At 34.7% G+C, this 21,472-nt stretch overlaps 2 protein-coding genes across 8 annotated transcripts in view; one reads left to right on the top strand and one right to left on the bottom strand.

Annotated features, from left to right (window-relative positions):
* The window catches only part of LOC659026 (zwei Ig domain protein zig-8), a 64,448-nt gene that overhangs the window by 42,314 nt on the left and 662 nt on the right, over positions 1 to 21,472 (top strand). For all 5 annotated transcript variants that reach the window (XM_015981838.2, XM_015981840.2, XM_008197380.3 and 2 more), the window contains 4 exons: positions 14,463 to 14,629; positions 17,275 to 17,376; positions 20,622 to 20,730; positions 21,161 to 21,451. In XM_015981838.2, coding sequence (XP_015837324.1) covers positions 14,463 to 14,629; positions 17,275 to 17,376; positions 20,622 to 20,730; positions 21,161 to 21,451 — 669 coding nt within the window. The remainder of the gene's footprint in view (positions 1 to 14,462; positions 14,630 to 17,274; positions 17,377 to 20,621; positions 20,731 to 21,160; positions 21,452 to 21,472) is intronic.
* On the bottom strand, positions 1,613 to 4,200 carry LOC107398277 (uncharacterized). Of its 3 annotated transcripts, XM_064355700.1 has the most exons (4): positions 4,131 to 4,200; positions 3,299 to 4,077; positions 2,707 to 3,254; positions 1,613 to 2,667 (listed from the first exon to the last, which is right to left on the bottom strand). In XM_064355700.1, the coding sequence occupies exons 2-4, from the start codon at positions 3,319 to 3,321 to the stop codon at positions 1,646 to 1,648; spliced, it is 1,593 nt and encodes a 530-aa protein (XP_064211770.1). In that variant the 5' UTR covers positions 3,322 to 4,077; positions 4,131 to 4,200; the 3' UTR covers positions 1,613 to 1,645. The 3 variants fall into 3 exon arrangements, with proteins under 3 accessions (XP_064211770.1, XP_064211769.1, XP_015837321.2); XM_064355699.1 differs by having other exon boundaries at positions 3,299 to 4,187; XM_015981835.2 differs by having other exon boundaries at positions 1,613 to 2,661; positions 3,299 to 4,179.

Raw genomic sequence — 21,472 nt, 5'->3', positions numbered from 1 at the left:
TGATATATTTCATTCTTTCGTTTCGCTACACTTGTTAGGTAATGTTCGGTATAAAAAATTGCGGTGGGCGGGGGCCCTGCGATAGTTTCCTCTCCAACAGCTACACATAACTCCTCAAGATTCGTTCATTTAGAAAAACCCCCGATTGCTAATAAAAAATAAAATTTTCTCTCGTGTGTGTGTGTGTGGGGTAAACAAGTATTTGTATCGACTGTGTTTTTGGCTATTTTGGGTCCAATTTCCTCGTGGTGATCGATCACTGTTCGAGGCTCAGTTGCTCGGCTTCCCAAAGCCTCTAAGGTGCCTCCAAGATTAATTATGCACCATCCATACGCACACAGATGCCAGTTTCGGAACGCAGATAAATACGGCCGAAGGTAAGTTTAATTAATTTCCGTTTGCTGTATGAAAGTTGGTCGTTTGCGAGGCATGAATGACACATCCGATTCAAAAAGGTCAGGGGCGACGCCGCCGGCATGTGTCTCGTTAATCTGAATTGCGATAACTTTTTTCAGAGCTGCCTTCTATGTGCGAGACGTGTTAGAGATACTAAATTTTTTAATTCAATGCTGGGAGACAGCGATGAATAACGGAGATTGGGACGAAAAATTATTTTATGTTTTTAGTATTATGGAGCTTGAATTATGTACGGAATGTGCCGCAGTGACGATGAAGAAAATCGAATTGGTACCATAAAGGGTATCTTTATTTACGTCACGTTGAGCTTGTTGTTTGTGAAGTGCAACGTTCTAAAGCTCGGAAAATTGATGAAAGGCCTGATATGGCTTGAAAATATGCTCGATCGAGTCAGATTTCAAAAATAACAAATGCACATTGATCAAGGTTTCACACTATTATTTACTGTTTTTTTTTGCCTACTGAAATGAATTCTACAAAAAATTGAAAAATGAGCTTTATTTTCTATGACCCATTTACGAAACTAGAAATCGATAAATGCTTTTAGCTAATTAGCCCTGCTTAGAAAAAATCACCAAAGTTTTTAATCGCTTTTCTTCTTAATGCCCCAACTGCGCTTATTTATTTATGGCAAATTCTTAACCCATAACGCATTTCGTAAACAGCAAACTTTCGCCTGGATTGTCCATCGAGTCGTACGCTTTTAATTATGAAGTTTGTATTCTCGTCGGCACCGGTAAGAATTTTAAAATTTAGGACGCATATAACTTTTATTAAAGTCGTCTGAAACATCTCCTGGAAGAAAATTGGTAAACCGCCTTCATGCTGAGCGTTCCCCGTGGTCATATTTTAAATCTTTTTATTGCCACGTTGTTTTTGAACAAGCAGTTCGTTAGAAACTGAAACTTCCGTTTGAGTTTGTTTTATCAATTCCTTCTCCATGTCGTCGGGATTAATACTAACATCCAAAAAGCGGAATAAATCAATGAGCAAAATTTACGACTTTCACTATACGTATATGTTAAAGACGCGGTTTGTGTTGTATTTTCCAGCGTGTTTTATATATTACAAGGCGACGAAAGAAGTTGCTTTTTATATGATTTATCGTTGATAGTTTTTCAAGTCGAACTCGAAGCTCGAGAATTGTAAGAAAGCCAACTGCACGGCCATAAACTCTCAAATTTATAATACACAAAAGCTTTAATAAAATTTATTATAAACATTATATTTATAAAAATTCCTCATCGGACCCAACCTCACTTTTGACTAAGCTATCGTCGATGCCTTGCCCTCCTTCCATCCCACTAACCTCACTTTTAACCAAACTTTGCCCCTGCTCCACACCGCTAACCTCACTCTTGACCAAACCTTGCCCCTCCCCCTCATTTTTGACCATACTTTGCCCTCCCTCCAAACCGCTAACCTCGCTCTTGACCAAACCTTGCCCCTCCTCCACACCGCTAACCTCATTTTTGACCATACTTTGCCCTCCCTCCAAACCGCTAACCTCGCCCTTGACCAAATTATTCCCCCCACCTTCAATTGAACCAACCAGGCTGTCGCCCTGACCTCCCCCCTCCACATCTACCAAACTCAGCCCATTGTCATTGTCCACTAAACGTTGCTCCTCTTCCAACGTATTGACCAAACTTTGCCCTCCCTCCGCCGGACTAACATCATTTTTGGCTCCTGCTGCAGCAACTGGACTTTGATTAAAATTAAATCCTTCTTCATTCTTTTCTTTACTAGAACTGTCCAGAGAAGACTTCAATGAAATGTCACGATTATGTATCAGGAAATCGGCTTCTTCCAAATATTTATTATTTGAATTTTCCAAATTGGCGAATCTTTTGTATAATTTTGCAGAACCAAGCTCGTCATCATTCATTTTGTTATCAACTAGTGAGAAAGAGTGTGCGTTATGTCGGTAGTTGGAGCCGTGTCTAAATGGGTGCAATCTTTTTAATTTTGCCAAATATGGCGAATAAATGTCTTTTTTTCGGCGCTTGAATTCTGGAAGTATAGTAAACTTGACCGCAGGGACTTGTATTAACTTGTTATCCTGGGGCACGAGAGCAAAATAATCGTATTTTTTGGCAGATTCCATCCGACGATTTTTCTCATGTTTTGGGTATAGATTAATAAAGACTGGTTGTTCGTGCGGTACTATTTTAACACTATCAGCAGCCGGTATTTTTTCGTAAAAATGCATTTCTAATAAACCATTAGAGGCACGTATCCCACCTACAACTGAAAAATCAAATCCGGGATAGCGCTTAGAAATTATACTTTTTTGGGGGATTTGTACGAAAGTTCTCCTAATCGGCTCTTCTTCCTCACAACAAATATTTTCTTCCCCCAGTGGCCCCAGCTGCACTTGCTCTTCTTCAAGTTTGTTGTAGAGCTGTTTTGTGGCGTTCGTTATGTTTTCGTATCGCTCCTGTTCTTGCATAAAATCTTGATCATTCTTCGGATCAATGTCGTACTGCCTCTGTTCGTTTTCTTGTTCCTGCTCTAGTTGTCTGCGCATATAGTCCTCGGCGCGACTGGTGTCTCTTGCAAAAAATTTGTGAAGAAACGAGGATCCCAATTTGTTTAAAATTGATTTAGCTGTGCTTGTGTCGGTATCGCGGGGACATTTTCCGTTCGGACAGTCTTCATCGTAGTATTCCTCGTCCCCGCTTTCCCTCGTTTCAAGATTGTTTCCAGACTGGATGCTTTCAGGCTCGACTATGTTATCAAAATCGGCGACTTCTTCAAGGAAACTTTTACTCGGTCTTAGGATGCTTGCTGCCTTTGTGGTTTTACACCCGAAAATATACATCAAAGCGGCGATACTACAAAACACTAAAAAAATAATAACCTTAATTAAATTTCTTACCAGATTAAAACATTACGAAGCATCTGAGAGTGTAGAAATTATAGAAAATGGACATTATAAATTAGGAAAAACTAACGTAAAAGACAGTCAAAGTGACGCGAATTGTCAAAATCAGACAGTTTCAAATTTTGCTCACAGCTTGACAAAAATATTTGCGTTTATTTTCAAATTGCGTTTGCTCTTATCTGGGGCGATTTTCACGACCGTTGTAAACAAGGGTTGGACTTTTGTAGCCCGTGTTGGGTCTGTACGTTTTGTGTGATTGCTTTTTTACCACTCATTCAGATAGCCCCAAAGTCTTCGACTTTCAGATCCGATCAAACAACTTCCAGCATTCACAGATGATCTAGTTTAGCTAAAACTTTTAGGAAAATTTAATATTCGGCACAATTTTAAAGCACGCTCCGCGTTCACGTCCTGACTCTCCCGGTGAAACACCTCCTTAAAGCCGATAAAAGACGATGATAATAATAAAAAGGTTGTGTCGGCACGCGTAACCCACATATACGAGCAAATTAATATGTTTGGGAAGTAAAGCAGCTTCCTGCGTAATGAAATTGGGATAGAGCGTCTTGAATGATCCATGGATGGTAATGCTCGCCTAAGCTGTAGGCACTAACATTCTCCCTCCGCCAAGATATATCTACGGAAAGACGGAGGTATATACGAAGTCGTTACCGAAACAGGTCACAGGTAAGTTGGTAACGCATTGTGATTACCCAGCTTTAGATTCTATTTACAAAACAAAATAGACATCACCGAATCCGCTTTTACAACACCTAGTTTACAGCAGAAACAATAAAATTATACGGCCGTGATTTATTTTGCATACGTTATGTGGTACGGTATTCTTTGTCTTGGTTAAACGAATGAGGGATCAGAAAGCTGACCTAGTGCTATCACCTCCGCCGGATTTATCTCGACACGACAGAAAGATGCACACATTTATTGGAGAAACTACTGCCGTATCTTTGTGTTAATACAAAAAATGATTGCTATTTCACAACGAACAGTCTCATCAATTGACGCACTTGCTGGACAAAATTGCGTAATTCTTTCATATCTGGCTGTTATTTAACTAGAACAATGAAACTCTCTTAATTCGACATAAAACTTTCCAGTATTACGCTAATTTAAGCAAATCCCTAGCTGTAATAATAACAAAGACAGCAATTAAAATTCTCAGTGCGTAGTTTGCAGCCCTTCGCCGTCCCATTAATAGGAAGTCCAAGTGCAACCGTTGTCACCATAGAATTGCCGACACATTTAAATACAATCCATATCGTATGTGTTTCATTGTGAACGCAGCCGTCATTTTAAAATCGAACCGTGTTATTCCCTAATCAAACATTCCGAATAATTGGCCCGTGTCATGAGTGACGGACAAAGCCATGATATATGTGTTTAATCCCTCGGCCGACAATTGCACAAATCCACCGTTTAGAAAATGTTATTTCGTGGTTTGGTGCAAGATTTGCATTATGTTCGAGACATAAAACAGACGGGGAAAGGTATCCATAAAACCGACCGAAATGACGTTAATAAAGAAATCTTCGTGAATATTTCCCAGGATATAAAACTCGAAATACATATTGGTTTCGTTCGGGTCGCTGTCGTGCTTCAGTAAGGGAAATTAGGAAAAACTGCTTACTTTCGACGTTTCCCCATTGAGATTTCCCTCAAGTGTGTTTTGATCGTTCCTTTTCGACGAGTCGCAAATTTTCACGATAAATATTTTAAAATTACAAGTTGGCACAATGTTCCGAAAGTCTGTTCTCCAAGGGAAAAATGCTTAATCTGGAAGAAGGCAGCGAACAACACGCCGCACATTCTGTCTTAGGATAATATCTAATAAGATTTGATGAAAGAGGACGCCTTCAAGGGTACATAATTGGATTAAAAATGATTAAATAATTAATCAAAAACATTTCATGTTTTAAGAATTTTAAGTTCCCTTACTTAATAAATCATCTTAATAATAAATGACGATGAAAAATCGCGGAATGAGATTGAGAAACGTGAATAAATAACTTAAGTAAATACATGCTAATGGATTCCCGTGCGATTTTTTAATTAGTTCTCAAACAAACGGAATAAAGTATGTGCAATTAAATTTTTGTTTATTTTAGGCGGAATTTGTTGTTTCCTCTTGGCAATTCAATAAATCACGCTATTAAGGGGCCCTTTGTTCGAACGGGGAAAACACTTAGATAATACTCCCCCAAGACTGGCCTTTGATCAATCGAACGGCACATTCCTTATCCTACCAAATGTTGCAACATTACCAACAACTCGTGTTAAAAATTTCAACACGTGTTCGATTATTTTTCCCCGTTATATATAGACATCACGCATTTAAAAGCACGTGAAAAATGGGGGCGATTGTCGAGGCATTCGCTTTGTAACTCTTCAAACAGCTAATAACGCAAAGATAAATTCGGGAAATTCGGTTCACTCATTTACAACATAATTTTTGATTAGAGTGGCGCGCTTTCAGCGCTCTAATTGCCCGCGTTTTTTCTCTTTTTAGTTTGTAATTGTGTTGTCGTTGGGAAAATATTTTTAATTTTGTCATTCGGGTACTCTCAATCATTGACTAAATTTTCACACTGCACTAATTTCGACAGGTCACTGCAAACAAAAGTCATTGCTGTTTGATGAAATTGCCAGAAAAACAGCTTTGATGTCGAATCAGATTCCAGTCGATAAACGACGAATTTCAACGATTGCGTGTCAGGGACAATTTGAACACAAATCATGCAAAATTGAATAAAGGCAAAATTTTCATCTTGCGCACTTTTTACGTTCACATAGCTCTCCGGCTGTGCTCATTAGCTAATTTATACTATAGTTTAACAGAACCTAATTATGACTATATTTACATTTATTGGATACTAATTACGATATGGCAGCTTTATTAGTCAACATCATGTTTGAAACATAAAACAATTGTTATCAATCTCTCTTTCATGAAATTTGTGCTTTTATGGAGCTTGTTGATAAGCTCAGTTATATTACTTTGATAAACATTTCAATGTTTTCAATAATATTTTGTTTAAAAAAACGCATTAACAATTTCCTATCCTTGGTTCTCGCAAACAATTGTATAAAAATACAGTTTGTTGACAGGTGGACAGTTTTTTCAAACACTTTAACCCGATTTATTTGCCGGTTGCATTATATCAGTTCCTGTGTTTAAAAGCCCACTATCCAAACAATCTATGTAAAGTATTGTAAATATTGAACAAGTCAACAAAACTAACATGGGAGCAAGACCCAACTTTTGTTGGGTCCGCTTTTTGCATAAATTTTCGATAATTAAATATATGATGCGCCCTCTTTGCTTCCATTCCAACTCATGCAATTTTTGTTCAATGTTTGTCCATTAAAGTAGCATTGGAAACAAAACTTCCTAATCCAATCCCTCTTGATCCCAAAATCAGGCATCGGTACATATATCCAATTACGAGACGAGATCAGTACAGATTGTCGAGCTCTCGAACTTAATAGCGATTCACTCTACAAACCATACTCCATCAAAATTCATTTGCTAAAGCCAAGCAGTCGACATTTTGGCCATAAATGGCGGCCAATCACAAAATTAATTAGCCCATGTATCAAATATTGGACGGATTACATCCCGAACAAAGCCAAAGACGATTTCAGCATTCAAATAATCCGTTCATAACGAACAATCGCTAATGCCTTTGAATGTTACTGACTAGAAAAACTAGAGAAGTACCTGACTAGCATCCAGTGCCTATTTAAAATTGAGTTGGACACAACCTGGCAATTTTTATTCTAATAATAAGTTTTTCTCATGATTCCGAAAGCTGAAGGATCGTGAATAAAAACTGGATGAAGAACGAGTAAAGCGGGTCTTCGCTGTGCCATTAGTCGGAGGAGGGCGAGGACTTGCTTCTGTATAATTTCTAAGCTGATTAGTTGGGGCAATTGGCCCCGTTTAGCAATAAAACCCAGTCAGTCATTTTGTAGTTAATTGGTGACGAGCGCAGGTTAGCCACAGGTCTACGTATTCCTGAGACTGTTAACAACCCCCTGGTCGATCCTCAGCCGACAGATGTGCGGTTCCCTCCTCTGTTTAGTTATTTACCCAACACTTTACGGTACACACGGATTGCAACATTGCGAATTGCTTATGCAAATGGCTAACCTTATATAAATCTTTATTACTCAGCAACTGACTGACTTGCTTTATTACTGTTTGTACAGTGGCGATCTTTATTACCTCTTTGCGCGTTATGGTCTATTAATAATTTAACGATAGCGAAATTTGGGATACACACGTGCCGGAGATACAAGAGGGTTATTGTAGGGCAGTGTTTACAAACTGGCAAATGTTAATTTCGAACGCGAGAGGTAAAATTTGAAACAACAATAATTAATTAATAGGAAAATTGTGCGAACAAAAAGTGGAAAATTAATTTGTTGTGCCACTTTTGGTGGATGCGCCGGGCAATATTTCGATAATATGTAAATGGCTGATTATGTGGTGGATAAAAATAAGCCCCGTCAAAACGAAATTGTTTACTTCGACCTAATTCTTAAATTAAAACGTCATTGTGATAGACACACCGCTCTTACTTCCTTACAGATTTTTTTAATTAAGCGAAATGAGTCTTGACGTTTTGTCGTGCAATTTTCACCAAGCCCCTAAATTGCTTTCGTGATATTTTCTAATTTTTACACGTCTTACCCCTTAAAATGTAAGCAGGTCCATTAAAAAACCAAATCATACACATTCATCCGTCTTGGATTTACGAGCACATAAACCTTGAGGATTTTGGAGATTTTAAAGGATCATTACGTTAAAACGTAAAAGGATAATTTAATTTTGTTAGTTAAGTTATATTACACCTCTAAAGATCTGTTTCATACATTTGCGAAGAAACGCCTCAACATCTATACACTCTGGCACGGTTGATTGTGAAGGTAATTAAGTAATGAGCCACGAAAAGCTCCTTGAAACTTTTATAATAACCTGATTAAGAAAATTTTGAATTAAACTTTCTTATTACTTGGAACGAAACTGTCAAAAGTTTGCTCAAAAATGGGTAGATTTGGAGCGATCTTTTTAATTTATTATTTTGTAAACACAAGAGATTTGTTTACACTAGTGCATAGTTTATTTTGGGTTTAAAGTACAACTTCCTCGAGTGCTCATATTTCCACACAATGAGTTTAATCCTTGAGAGAAATGTATAAAATAAACTCTCGAAAGACAAGTGGGAGGATATTTGAAACGTTACGTTTTACAACACTGTAAAAGATTCAGTTTATTTTGCTGGATAAACAACACTAAATGAAAAAGACTTTAATCATTATATTTGACTAATTGAAACGATTTTCAGTTAATTAAAAGTTGCGGATATTTAGCTTCTGTTCAAACGAATCTATTTACCAACATTTGAATAATTTGTTATAACAAAATTAGCTACACAGAGTCATATTCACATCAAATATTCTCAATCAAACAGCTTGCATTTGCTGCTAATTAATGGTAATCATAAATTCAAATAACTAGTTAATCAAAATTTCTAAATATTGGGCTGTTAAAAATGATTTACCTCCTAATTTATAAAATTCTTTCGCTTTGCGAAAACGTTGTTTTCGGTTTTGCCACTTCAAAGACTAATTCATAAATTTCCACAAAAAGCTTTTAATTCGATTATAAAAATCCCGAAACCCGCCCCTACTTGCAATAAACCCACTTTATTGCCCAGTTTTTGGCATCCTTTCTAATCCGGATTTTTCCGGTGCTAGCATATGCAACCAAGAATACGGCGTGCCTATTGACCGCCTCCACGAGATCAATTGAATTTACTCACACGTTTCTGAAACCTGAAAATATCTCTTCATTCGGAAGAAGGATGTGTTTTGTGTCGGCGTAGAAAAGATAAATCCGGAAAGAGGCGGTCGTTTATGCCGGTCACGTCTGTTATTAAACGGATATGCCATCGAGAAATCCACCTGTAATTGTGCCACGGAATTGTAAAGTGGATGAGGAGGTTATCGCTAATTCGATGTGTCAAAACGGGGACTTTATTACGACTGAAAGTGGAAACGGGTAATGACTATGTCGATGTCATGCCGACCACGACAATGCGTTTTAATTAAGTGCCGTTAATAATTAATTCTAATTTTAATGTCGCACAGCTGCGTTTGCATTGTTTCTGTTGTTTGTACAAGCTAACAATCTCCACAGTTAGGCCTTTTACGAAAATTTTACCGCCCAATAAAAATTTGTAAAGCTAAGTCTCAACTTCAAGCAAGCGCACCCTTCTCTCATTGGCAATAGTTTGGTCATAGCCCGAAAATTATTGAAAAAATCGTAGTTACACTAACACAAACCTAGTAAATACTATTCTTTAAATTTTCATTATCAAAATAATACGAGTAAAATAAGAAAAAAATAGTTATTAATAATACAAGTGCAAAAACACAAGTTTAAAGTTTATGGGCTCTCGTTATGCAACGAGCGTATGCTCTCCTTTTTCAAATAAGCTAAAAAATATTTCTGTATTTTAAAAAATGGCAGAGTTATCGATTTTTGAACTGGAAGGTGCAAAATAAAAAAAATTAAAAAACCCTAAATATTTCACAAACGGCTAAATTTAGGTAGAGTGACACCTTATAACAGCTTACTTTTTCTAAGCAAGAATGAAGCTTATTTAGTGTGTTACATGAGTGTTTTTTCATTTCTATGTAAAAGATCATCTGTAAACTGTGTTTTCAGGCAATGTAAGCCATTTTATAGTTTTTAGGCAAGAAATTGTTTAATGTTAAGCACTTTCCTCTAAACTTTTATATACGAGTAAACATTCAGTATAGGAATGCCATGATAATAATAATAATAATAATAATAATAATAATAATAATAATAATAATAATAATAATAATAATAATAATAATAGAAGTAAAAGTAATAAAAATATTAATAAGTATTACAATTTTTATAAAAATAATAATAATATTAGTAAAAACAATAATTATCATTATTATAATACATTGTTTTTAAAACTAGAGCTCAATTTTTTTGAGCAAGAATAAAGCTTATTTTGTATGTTATATAAACGTTTTTTCTTTCTATGAAAACGATCATTTATAAACTGGGTTCTCAGTCAAAGTAAGTCACTTTCTAGTTTTTATGCAAGAAATTGTCTAATGTTAAGCACTTTCGGCTGAGCTAGTATATAAACATTCATTATAAGAAAGTTCTGATCGTTATTTAATAATAATAATAGTAATAATAGTAGTAAAAATAATAAAAACACTACTAATAATAATAATAGTAATATTAATAGAAATAATAATAATAATAATAATAAATAACAATAAAATTAAAATAAAAGTTTTCATTTGGCTTTAGAAAAGTTTTGTTGTTTTAAAGCTAAGAATCGTTTGTACATTGATAATTACGGTCTATAAACTATTTAAAATAACTCTTGTAATCCAAAAACGCTTAAATTTTTATTTAAGCTTTTTATTTAAAGTAAAGAAGTTGATAGCGATTTCCGGTATTACCGGAAGTGCTGCCATCTTGAAAATATTATCATTGAGTGGGACATAAGAGATTAAGGTTGTACACAAATTTTTAGATGATTATCGTTATTAGAATTCGCAATACTTCTAATGTGGTGTTTAGACGGAACAGCGTGTATAAATTATTGCCCGGCGCATCCACCAAAAGTGAAACAACAAATTAATTTTTCACTTTTTGTTCGGAATAACTGAAAGTATCACCATCTTGAAAATACTTTTATAGCGCCGGACTTAAGAAATTATGGATGCATTCAAATTTTCAGATGACTATCGTTGTTAGAACTACCAATATTTCTAACGTGTGGTTTAGACAAAACAGCCCTGTATTTATCGATACTTCGATAGAAGCTCTTAGTGATTATGTTGTAGTTTGATGATTGAAGCAAAAATAGTGTTTCGTATCCTAAATTTCGGTGCATCATAGGCGTAAAATAGGTGATAGAAAACTGCGCTATATCTCCATTAACAGCGATAAATTAGGTTGTCGACGTGATGAGGAAATGAAGATCTTAGATCAAAAAGAGCTTTCTAAAGCCGGCAACAATAGGAGCATTACACCGATTGAAACTTCTCGAGGCCATTTAAACATTTCACTTTACGACTTGGTATTTCTTTCATTATTTAAATTTACTTAAGCATGTCTCGTGTTGCCCCACACTTTCATTCGATTCCGCGGCATAAAATTTCCAAAGCTCAAATTTCCGACTTTAGCGTTAATTAACTTAAACCTCCTTGAGATTCATTTCACACACCTATAATTATATAAAGCGAGGCTTTTAAAATCGGATTGATTTCAGCACACGTGTCTTCGACCCTTGGAAGTTTGATATTTATTCGGGTCGTGTCAGGGCGTGTTTAATCATTGCTACTTGTGTTACAAATCGCCGTAACCTCAACCGCGTCTAATTCATCAACTATATGAAGTGCTGTCATCACTTGACTGTGGGCTATTCGGAATTGCCCTCGAGCTAATTTAATTCAGGACATGTTATTTTGTAAAGTTTCGCTCGGTTGATACGCGAAATAATTCACCGGGAGGATTTTGGACCTCCTCCAAGTCTGAGACGGGCTTGCATTTTTCCTAAAGGACTGACCGGATTCTGAAATATTGACTGTCGTTATGTGGCTTAATGTCACTGCAAAGTGGAAGAACAATTGCTTAAAGGACATATTTCAAAATGTTGCAGATCTGGACTCTGGCTAAAAAAACAAACAAAACGAGACTTTAAACTCGCTGTCGATTTCCAACTTTTCCAACACTTTACGTCCAAGAAAACTATCGTTTCACATTTTAGACGGCAACAGATTCTGGCAAAATAACCCCGCCTTATGTAAAATGATTCGAGCAGCTCGGCCGGATACCGGAAAATTGCGGGAAGTCTCCGGAAAACCTTTTTGAAAAAACTGAGTCGCTCATTAATCATTATCAGGCAACACTTCCGTAAAAATGCATCAAACGTTTCAAGTATTAAGTCTGTGAAATTACTGAAAAGCTTTACAAACTAATACCTAGTTTTGAAAATATTGATTAAAGTTCAAATATTGGTTTTACTTGAAAATTTTAATAGATACAAAACTCTAATTAAAATGAAAGTAAGCTCATACTGGATGTAGACATTTAAGGTTTCTTATTTTTATTGTACTTCATATCATTGTATAATTGTTTTAATTAATTTCTAAATTTCAAAGTTTACTTTTTAATACTTGTGTAAGTTCCGAATTAAGGCCGTCCTGGACCCGTCTGCTTACGGATGAAACATGAAACTTATTTTTTATCAAATATAATGTTCAAACAAATATAAGCGAATGGGTTGCCCAAAAAAATCTGTAGCATTTTTAAAACTCTTTTACAGGATACATTCTTCGACTCGGGCTCTAGGGAAGAAACTTTTTAAAATGCGGTTGAGGATTCCGAAAAAAATTCTGAAAACTGAAAAAAAAATCCGATAAAAATCTAATACTCTTTTAACATTTTTTTCCTTCAACAATAAGAATAATTCTTTATTCCTAAGAGTCTACTTCAGGGCCAAAAGTATTTTATTTTTCTTTTAACACTTATTGTTGACGGAAAATAATTTTCAAAGAAGAGTAGGTTTTTTCAGTTTTCAAAATAATTTTCTGAATTAAATACAGCAGTGAACGCATTCTAAAAAACTGTCTCCTTCTACAACCTGAGTAGAAAATATATACTGTAAATCTACAACTTTCATTCTAACATTTTTTTTCTATCTGAAACAGTATTTGCAGCGTTTTGAAAAATATGGCGCTGGGTGCAATTTGGTAAAAGTTTGAAATTTTGTAAATATAAATTTAGATAAAATTTTAGCTTTATGTTCATGTCCTCCTGGCGAGAATTTATGCTCTATCTGCCTGTATTTTTTTGTTGGCTATGTGTTAACCGTTATCCAAATACAACCATTTTTTTCAAATTCATTGCTAGAACACCTGCGCTCTCTGTCAACATTAACGGAACTATCGAGATAGGATCGTTTTATTTATACGTCGTTTCGTATCCTAGCCTTTAGATATCCGTAGTGAGAACCCAAAACGACATGTTTTTAATTAAACTTAAAACAAATGTTTTAAGGTTTATGTGCATATAAATAAATTGTGGTCGAGCATATTTTGTCTTAAATATTATTAATCCTTCAATTTCCCTCAGTTATATAGGTACTACTAAATATTTTACAATCCACTCTGTAGCTATCAATCTGCTTTAGTTCCATTGACGACGACTCTATTTTGCAATATTTTTGGCAGTAAAACTTGCAGTAAAAATGCAGTTGCACTCAAATATGAAATTGTGCATTTTATTCCGGCTCTTATCATGCTTTATTTCATGATTACCGTAATTGCAGATAACTCGAAATATCTTAAAGTCAAATGAACAACCGTCTGGTTCCATACAGACCCCATGGCAGGTTAATTACAATACGCGCGATAGTGTTTTGAAGGCTAATTACGAATTTATCTGCTTCGTTAAGCTTAAAAGCTGCGGAAAGAGGAATGAAATAAAGTAGTGAACCAATTTTAATTTAAAAGGTTACCAGTTAGATTACTCCCATTTCCGGACCTCTCACCTGAATGTTCATCCGTTTTTTCTCTTCCCTTTTACCACTCATAATAATTCTATTCTCGTAAAAGCAGCCAGTATCAATTATTACATCAAAAACGTAAAGTTTTAAGCCGAGTTTGAGTTTTTATTTAGCGAATCACCGAACTTATCAAATTTATTGTGGCCGTAAAGTCTTTAAAAAAATGAGAAAAACTTTCCAGGTGTATTAACAAATCCATTTCGTATCCTGTTCCCGAACACTTGGCCGTTATGTAGGTCACGACTGTGGATTTTCCTCGACTTAATCCGCTATAAAATATTTAAGATAAGGGGGCGAAAGCGCATTTATAATCTCCCGTGCAGATGTCGGACTGCACCTGAAGCAGGAAGCGAGCCTAATCATCAGAGAGGCAGGAATTTAAAGTGGTCGTTAACCGAACCCGCCCCAATTTCATTCGCAAACTGTCCAAGAGCCATTGTTTTGCGATGAAATATTCAAACTTGTTAAAAATTCCCCGTCTCATGTCGAATCGTGATTGATTTCAGATCCTGAAGCGGACCTCGGAGATGAACTAAATGAGCTCGGAGCTTCGTTTTCTCCCGTCGAGAGTCCTCCAGTTCACTTTGCGACCGAAAATAGCACGGTCGTGACATCTCAAACAGGGTCAACGGCTCTAATACCGTGTGTAGTCAACAATATAGGAGATGGGATGGTAAGTAATAGTTTTTCTTATTCAAACAGGTACTCCGGATGATTGCTTGACCTAAAAGCGCCCGCGGGATATAATCTTTCGCAAACGCATCGAAAATAATTATTAACACAGCCGTTCGAATGGCTCGCTGCAAATAAAAACAACTCTTGTTGACTTTTCGTTTAATTTTTCATATCAAAACTCGAAACTCAATCTATTTTCGGCTTTCATAATCAAAATAAAATGAACACGGGAATATTAGCCATTTAGCGGGCGGTGCCCGTTTTAAAGTCGTTTTTATGAAGCCAAATGGGTTTTTAAAGGTAAATTTAAATTACTTTTGTTATTTGTTTGGAATAAGTTTTCGACGGGGACGTAATGGCTAACCGAAACACATCATAAATTCACCGTCTCATTTGCTTTTTATGCGTCTTTCAAATAACAATACTAATAAAGCTCCAACTCATTTTCTTGCCAAAAATTACCATCTCTTCAAACCGTACAAGAAATACAGTGAAACCTCCCTTAATGGACACCTCTTCAAAACGGATATTTTTGTAGGAACGCAACAAAACTTGTATTAAAATTTTCCACCTCCCATGACTGGACACCTCTCAACAACGGACAAACGAAGATTCCCCATCGGTGTCCGTTGTTGAGAGATTTTACTGTAATAATAAATGAATACCTATAATACCCATCTATAATTAGTGTAGATATTACCAAATTTATTAAAAGAACAAAAGGTTTTGTCAACTTTAGAGCAGAAAATAGTTGTCTAATTGTTTAAAACTAGACAAAAATGTGCACTTCTTTTAATTAAAAATTTAATACATTATGATTTTTCTAAGATAAATTATCTCTTATTAAAATGTGTTAAAAGTAAAGTTTTAGGAATTTCTCACCTCCCATTAGTGGACACCTCTCAACAACGGACAAAAAAAGATTCCCCAGCGATGTCCGTTGTTGAGAGATTTTACTGTAATAATAAATGAATACCCATAATACCCATCTATAATTAGTATAGTTATTACTAAATTTATTAAAAGAACGAAAAGTTTTGTCAACTTTAGAGCAGAAAATAGTTGTCTAATCTTTTGAAACAAGACAAAAATGTTCACTTCTTTTAATTAAAAATTTAATACATTATGATTTTTCTAAGATAAATTATCTCTTATTAAAATGTGTTAAAAGTAAAGTTTTAGGAATTTCTCACCTCCCATTAGTGGACACCTCTCAATAACGGACAAAAAAGATTCCCCAGCGGTGTCCGTTGTTGAGAGATTTTACTGTAATAATAAATGAATACCCATAATACCCATCTATAATTAGTGTAGTTATTACTAAATTTATTAAAAGAACGAAAAGTTTTGTCAACTTTAGAGCAGAAAATAGTTGTCTAATCTTTTGAAACAAGACAAAAATGTTCACTTCTTTTAATTAAAAATTTAATACATTATGATTTTTCTAAGATAAATTATCTCTTATTAAAATGTGTTAAAAGTAAAGTTTTAGGAATTTCTCACCTCCCATTAGTGGACACCTCTCAATAACGGACAAAAAAGATTCCCCAGCGGTGTCCGTTGTTGAGAGATTTTACTGTAATAATAACTAAATACCTATAATACCCATCTATAATTAGAGTAGTTAATACTAAATTTATTAAAAGAACGAAAGGTTTTTTCAACTTTAGAGCAGAAAATAGTTGTCTGATCGTTTGAAACAAGACAAAAATGTTCACTTCTTTTAATTAAAAATTTAATACATTATGATTTTTCTAAGATAAATTATCTCTTATTGAAATATGTTAAAAGTGAGGTTTTAGGAATTTCTCACCTCCCATTAGTGTAGTTAATACTAAATTTATTAAAAGAACGAAAGGTTTTTTCAACTTTAGAGCAGAAAATAGTTGTCTGATCGTTTGAAACAAGACAAAAATGTTCACTTCTTTTAATTAAAAATTTAATACATTATGATTTTTCTAAGATAAATTATCTCTTATTGAAATATGTTAAAAGTGAGGTTTTAGGAATTTCTCACCTCCCATTAGTGGACACCTCTCAACAACGGACAAAAAAAGATTCCCCAGCGGTGTCCGTTGTTGAGAAATTTTACTGTAGTAATAAATGAATACCTATAATACCCATCTATAATTAGTGTAGTTATTACTAAATTTATTAAAAGAACGAAAGGTTTTGTCAACTTTAGAGCAGAAAATAGTTGTCTAATCGATTGAAACAAGACAAAAATGTTCACTTCTTTTAATTAAAAATTTAATACATTATGATTTTTCTAAGATAAATGTTTTAGGTTTAGGAGTATGTAATTTTAAAATCAAAAAGTAATTGAAGAACACGTACGATTTATTATAAAATTGTCGAATACAGAATATTGCTCAATTTTCAGCACTTTTCGGTGTAAGTTTTTTGTTGCTAAAGTGTTCAAGGTGGCAAAAATGACGGTGGTATTTTTTAGAGAGTCCCTGTTTTTGCGTGTGGTCCTTATTGGGCATTTAAAGTGTAGAGCTTTCATCTGCGGTGGCACGTTAATGATTAACCGCCTATCCTCTTAAGCAAAAAGCCAAGAGCTCGTGGAAACAATAGCGCTAATTCTTCAAATCAAGCACGTGCTTGCGGCTTCCTCAATGATAAATTCGAATGTTTTAGGTCTCGTGGATTAGAAGAAAGGATTATCATTTACTCACAGTCGGCTTAACAACATACAGCAGTGACGAGAGGTTCCAAGCTATACATCTGCAACACTCCGGGGTGAGTAAAAAGTTTACAGCTTCCGTTTTCATTACTTAATCTCGAATACTTAAACATAAACCGTGAATGTTTTATTCATGACGTTGCGACGTCTTGTTTCCGAAATTTTTCATCAGTTTCTTCAGGAAACGTCGGTGGGCTTTTAAGATGTTTATGATCGATGGCGTAATTTAAAAACGTTTTACACTCGTGTCGGTTATATTACAACACTTTGGTGACACTGCATAAGAAGGATGGAAGTGAGGCCTATTCAGGTGTGTGAAAATTCGATTAAGTGGAAAACAGTCGGTCGAATGTTCGCCGGAGATAGCGGCCGAAGCGCCGCCATGCAAGAAAATAAATTGGAATTAAATAAATGCATCGCAAAGTGATCTAGACGTGTTTAGTTGTCTTTTGTGGTGGGCCTACACGAGTGACAAAAGAGCCCACGTAAAAGCCTTTTTAACGAGATTGCTCTTTTTGCTCTCGCCGCTAGATTCACTTCTATTCGGAAAAGTGGTTTTTATTCGGACCAGAGTGAATTCAACTCGACTTGTTTATTCTAGTCTTAAATACTGATAGAGCAATGCGCTACGCGATTGCAATGAAATAGTCCCTTTGATTCAAAGAAAAATTCATTCAGTAAACTAGTTGCAAGGAAAAAAGGGATAGCCACTCGCTACCAATTAAATAATTTAAATGCATTTAAAACTTACTTTGAAGTAATGAACTCATGAACATGAATAAATGTTATAATTTTACTACTTCTACAAAGTGAACGGTTTACAGTCATTACATAAATATTGGCAAAAATTTAAATTTTGAGAAAGAACTATAAACGTACCTAACATAAAGGGTCGGTTTATACAGCGTGCTCAAAAACTGGCGCACCAACTCAGTGGTACGTTATTGAGAAGCAAGTGCAGATTACAAAAAAAATCTTAAAAAAAATCCTAAAGTCATATTTTAAAAAATCTGAAGCTACAAACTTATTGTGTTTGATAAAATTCTATTGCGATTATGACTGTTACACAACGTTGCCACATATCATTTATCTAAAGTTATTTATAAATAACTTTAATACAAAGAATTTTTTTACTATTTTTACCTTTATATGTAACCAGTTCTCTACCACACACTATTGAGTTGGTGCGTCAGTTTTTAAGCACGCTGTAGAAAGCTCCATTAAAATTTAACACGTTGTTAAAAGTTAACAACACGAATAGACTAAACAAATTGGTTTAATTTGTTCACGTGATCAATTAATCACGTATTTAATGCAGAGTAAATTAATGACGCTTTTAAGTTACAAACCGGCCATCAGTATGCTTATTTTATCAAAAACAATATCAATTTCTTAAACAACAAATCACCTGAGTGTGAAAAATTCTAAACTCATAATAATCGCTAGTTAAAAATAGAACCTCCAAAAAATAGTACATACTCGTACTTATCCCCACAATTTTTAGAGTAGGTATGAGTAAGATAAGTTGTATGATGTTATGATGTAATTATTTAAGACTATAAACAAATCAATTAAAATGGAAAAGATTTCAAAATTTGATGCAATAGAAATGAAGACCTTCTACCAATAATAATTAAAAAACATTAAAGCTACAAGGTTTGAAAAAAGCAAGAAAACTAACAAAAATTTAATAATTTCGAGATAAAAATCTAGATTATAAGATAACCGTTTATTGATGTTTAAGTACCATAATTAAACCCACTCAACATTAAAGATCATGTAAACAAAATAATTTAAAATGAAATATCCATATCTTATAGAATTCACTCAAAATTATCGATAAACTCTGTTCAAACTTGTGTTATCAATCCCCTAAAAATTATATAAATTCATTAAATATTTGTTTAAAAAACTTTAATTTCTCACATTTTTTCATTCGTTTCTATGGCAAAGTATGAGAATAGACCTATGACTAATGAATTTCTCATTCCCAACAAAAAGTCATTGTACCTTGAAAACTATTAAACATAAGTATAGGGAATGATAATACAGACCGACGCAGAATTAAATTCTCTACCATTTAGTAAAATAAAACGTTTGGCATTTCATTTGAAAAAAAATTGTTATGGGTGCTTAAAGTTCTGCAAACTTAACTTTAAAAATAAGGAATTTGTTATTCTTTTTTAGCAATTTAAAAACACCACAGGAAAGATCAAATGAGCTGAAAAATATTTCCAAATTTTTAAAAATGGCAGAGTTATCGGTTTTTGAACTGAAAGGTGCAAATCCGAAAAAATGATTACAAAAGGTATATTTCATAAACGGCTAAATTTAGGTATAGGGACAGTTTATAAAAGCAACTTTTAAATAACTCTAGTAATCCAAAAACGTATTAAAAATATAGCTTTCCATTTAAAATAAGGAAGCTAATAGCCACATCCGATATAACCGGAAGAGCTGCCATCTTGAAAATATTTCCTGAAAGATTATGTTTGTACACAAATTTTCAGATGCCTATGATTATTAGAACTCCCCAATACAATACAATGTGGGGTTTAGACGGAACAGCCTTAGTTTTAACAAAATACCTAACATAAGATTTTTTGTGTATTAGTATTTATTTTGCCACTTATGCACGAAAGAGAATATTTTTTCAGTCTGTCTATTAATAAACCATTCTGTTTTTTTAATGATTGTGTCAATTTATTTGATCATGTTTAACAATTACAGCAATATTGCATGAGTATTTTGTTTGTAGCTACGGTCCAGCAAAATCTCGTACAATGTGTGCAAGCCTTGTAATTTTAGGTTTAATGATTGCAATTATTTGCAAAAGGTTATTGCATTTGTACGGTAGATTAGAATCTCGATACCCGGCAGTGTACATAATTGTGTTATTTTGCCTTTATGTTTGACGGACATACAAAGCATTTCCATCAGATAATGCAAACGTGTTATTATTAAAGCAAACGGCGTAGGTTTTCGCGTAAATTGGGTTACATCTTCCAATTAAACAATTTAATATGGACTTTATGACGAGAATTTGAATCCTTGTCGCATCTTCGCTTTGTAACAAAAGTCCATTCATTATATTTTAAAAGTTTCATTATCGAACCATTTACGTATATAAAGGCGAGTTCCGCCCCAAATACCCTCAAACGTATTATAGCTATTGACTTTCAAGTGAAGTTTATTGAAATTTTAAACAGGAGAATAGGACGGGTTTTCACCTCGTGTAGTGTAACCTCATTGTTGTGTCTCCTCCGGAAAGCTTTTTACATCGAATTTATGCTTTTTTCAGGATTGGACGCTCCAAATCAGATATGTACAAAATAGGGACGCTGGCTTGTATGAATGCCAAGTGTCTTCCCATCCGCCCACTAGCATTTTTATTCACCTTAATGTCGTCGGTAAGTCGTCTAGCTTGTATTAATGAATAAATTATTCAAAAAGGGTGACGCCGAACGCTTTAGAGAGATTGAAATGTATAGGGAGGCTTTCAGAAAAAATTGCACATTAAAGTAATTCATGGCTTTGATGCACGACTGACAAACGCTCGCCAACATTTATTTTCTTTCGGTGTCTTACCACTGACACGCTAAATTTAAATTCCGAGATAGCAGATGCAAGATCTCTCCGAAGGCGTTATTATTAAAAATAACTTCCCGCAGATACCGTTTTTTGTACGACAAAAAATTTAATTCACTGATTGCTCTTAATAAAACAAAAAGTTCAGTTCATAGATAAATTTATTAAAACATTGCCTCCCTGATCAGGTTTTTGCTTTTGTTCATTCCGGCAAAAGCTGCTATTCCCGAGTCAAATATCTCTTCCTTTCAGAGGCGCGCGCTGAAATTCAGGGACCCTCTGAAAAATACCTGAAACCCGGCTCAGGTCTACGTCTTCAATGCAACGTCTTACAAAGCACCGAACTGCCAACTTACGTGTTCTGGTATCACAACAATCGCATGATTAACTACGACGTGGATCGAGGGATCAACGTCACAACCACCCTATCCGAAAAAACCAGCATCCTAACAATCACCAGTGCTGCAACACACCATTCCGGAAACTACTCTTGTGTTCCTAGCAATGCTCAACCTGCGAGCACTTATGTGCACATACTGAACGGTAAAAACAATTCCATCACAG

The sequence above is a fragment of the Tribolium castaneum genome, chromosome 3 (genome assembly GCF_031307605.1).
Source record: "Tribolium castaneum strain GA2 chromosome 3, icTriCast1.1, whole genome shotgun sequence".
In the NCBI taxonomy this organism is placed as follows: domain Eukaryota; kingdom Metazoa; phylum Arthropoda; class Insecta; order Coleoptera; family Tenebrionidae; genus Tribolium; species Tribolium castaneum.
The sequence above is the reverse complement of the archived record's forward strand: the minus strand, read 5'-3'. Positions and strand labels throughout refer to the sequence as shown.

Excerpts from the sequence above, each read along its gene's own strand:
- LOC107398277 (XM_064355700.1), bottom strand. The coding sequence starts at position 3,321 with ATGCTTCGTAATGTTTTAATCTG. Across the intron at positions 3,255-3,298 it reads CTTCGTAATGTTTTAATCTG|TATCGCCGCTTTGATGTATA; the intron begins GTAAGAAATTTA and ends AGTGTTTTGTAG. Across the intron at positions 2,668-2,706 it reads CGTACAAATCCCCCAAAAAA|TTGTAGGTGGGATACGTGCC; the intron begins GTATAATTTCTA and ends TTGATTTTTCAG.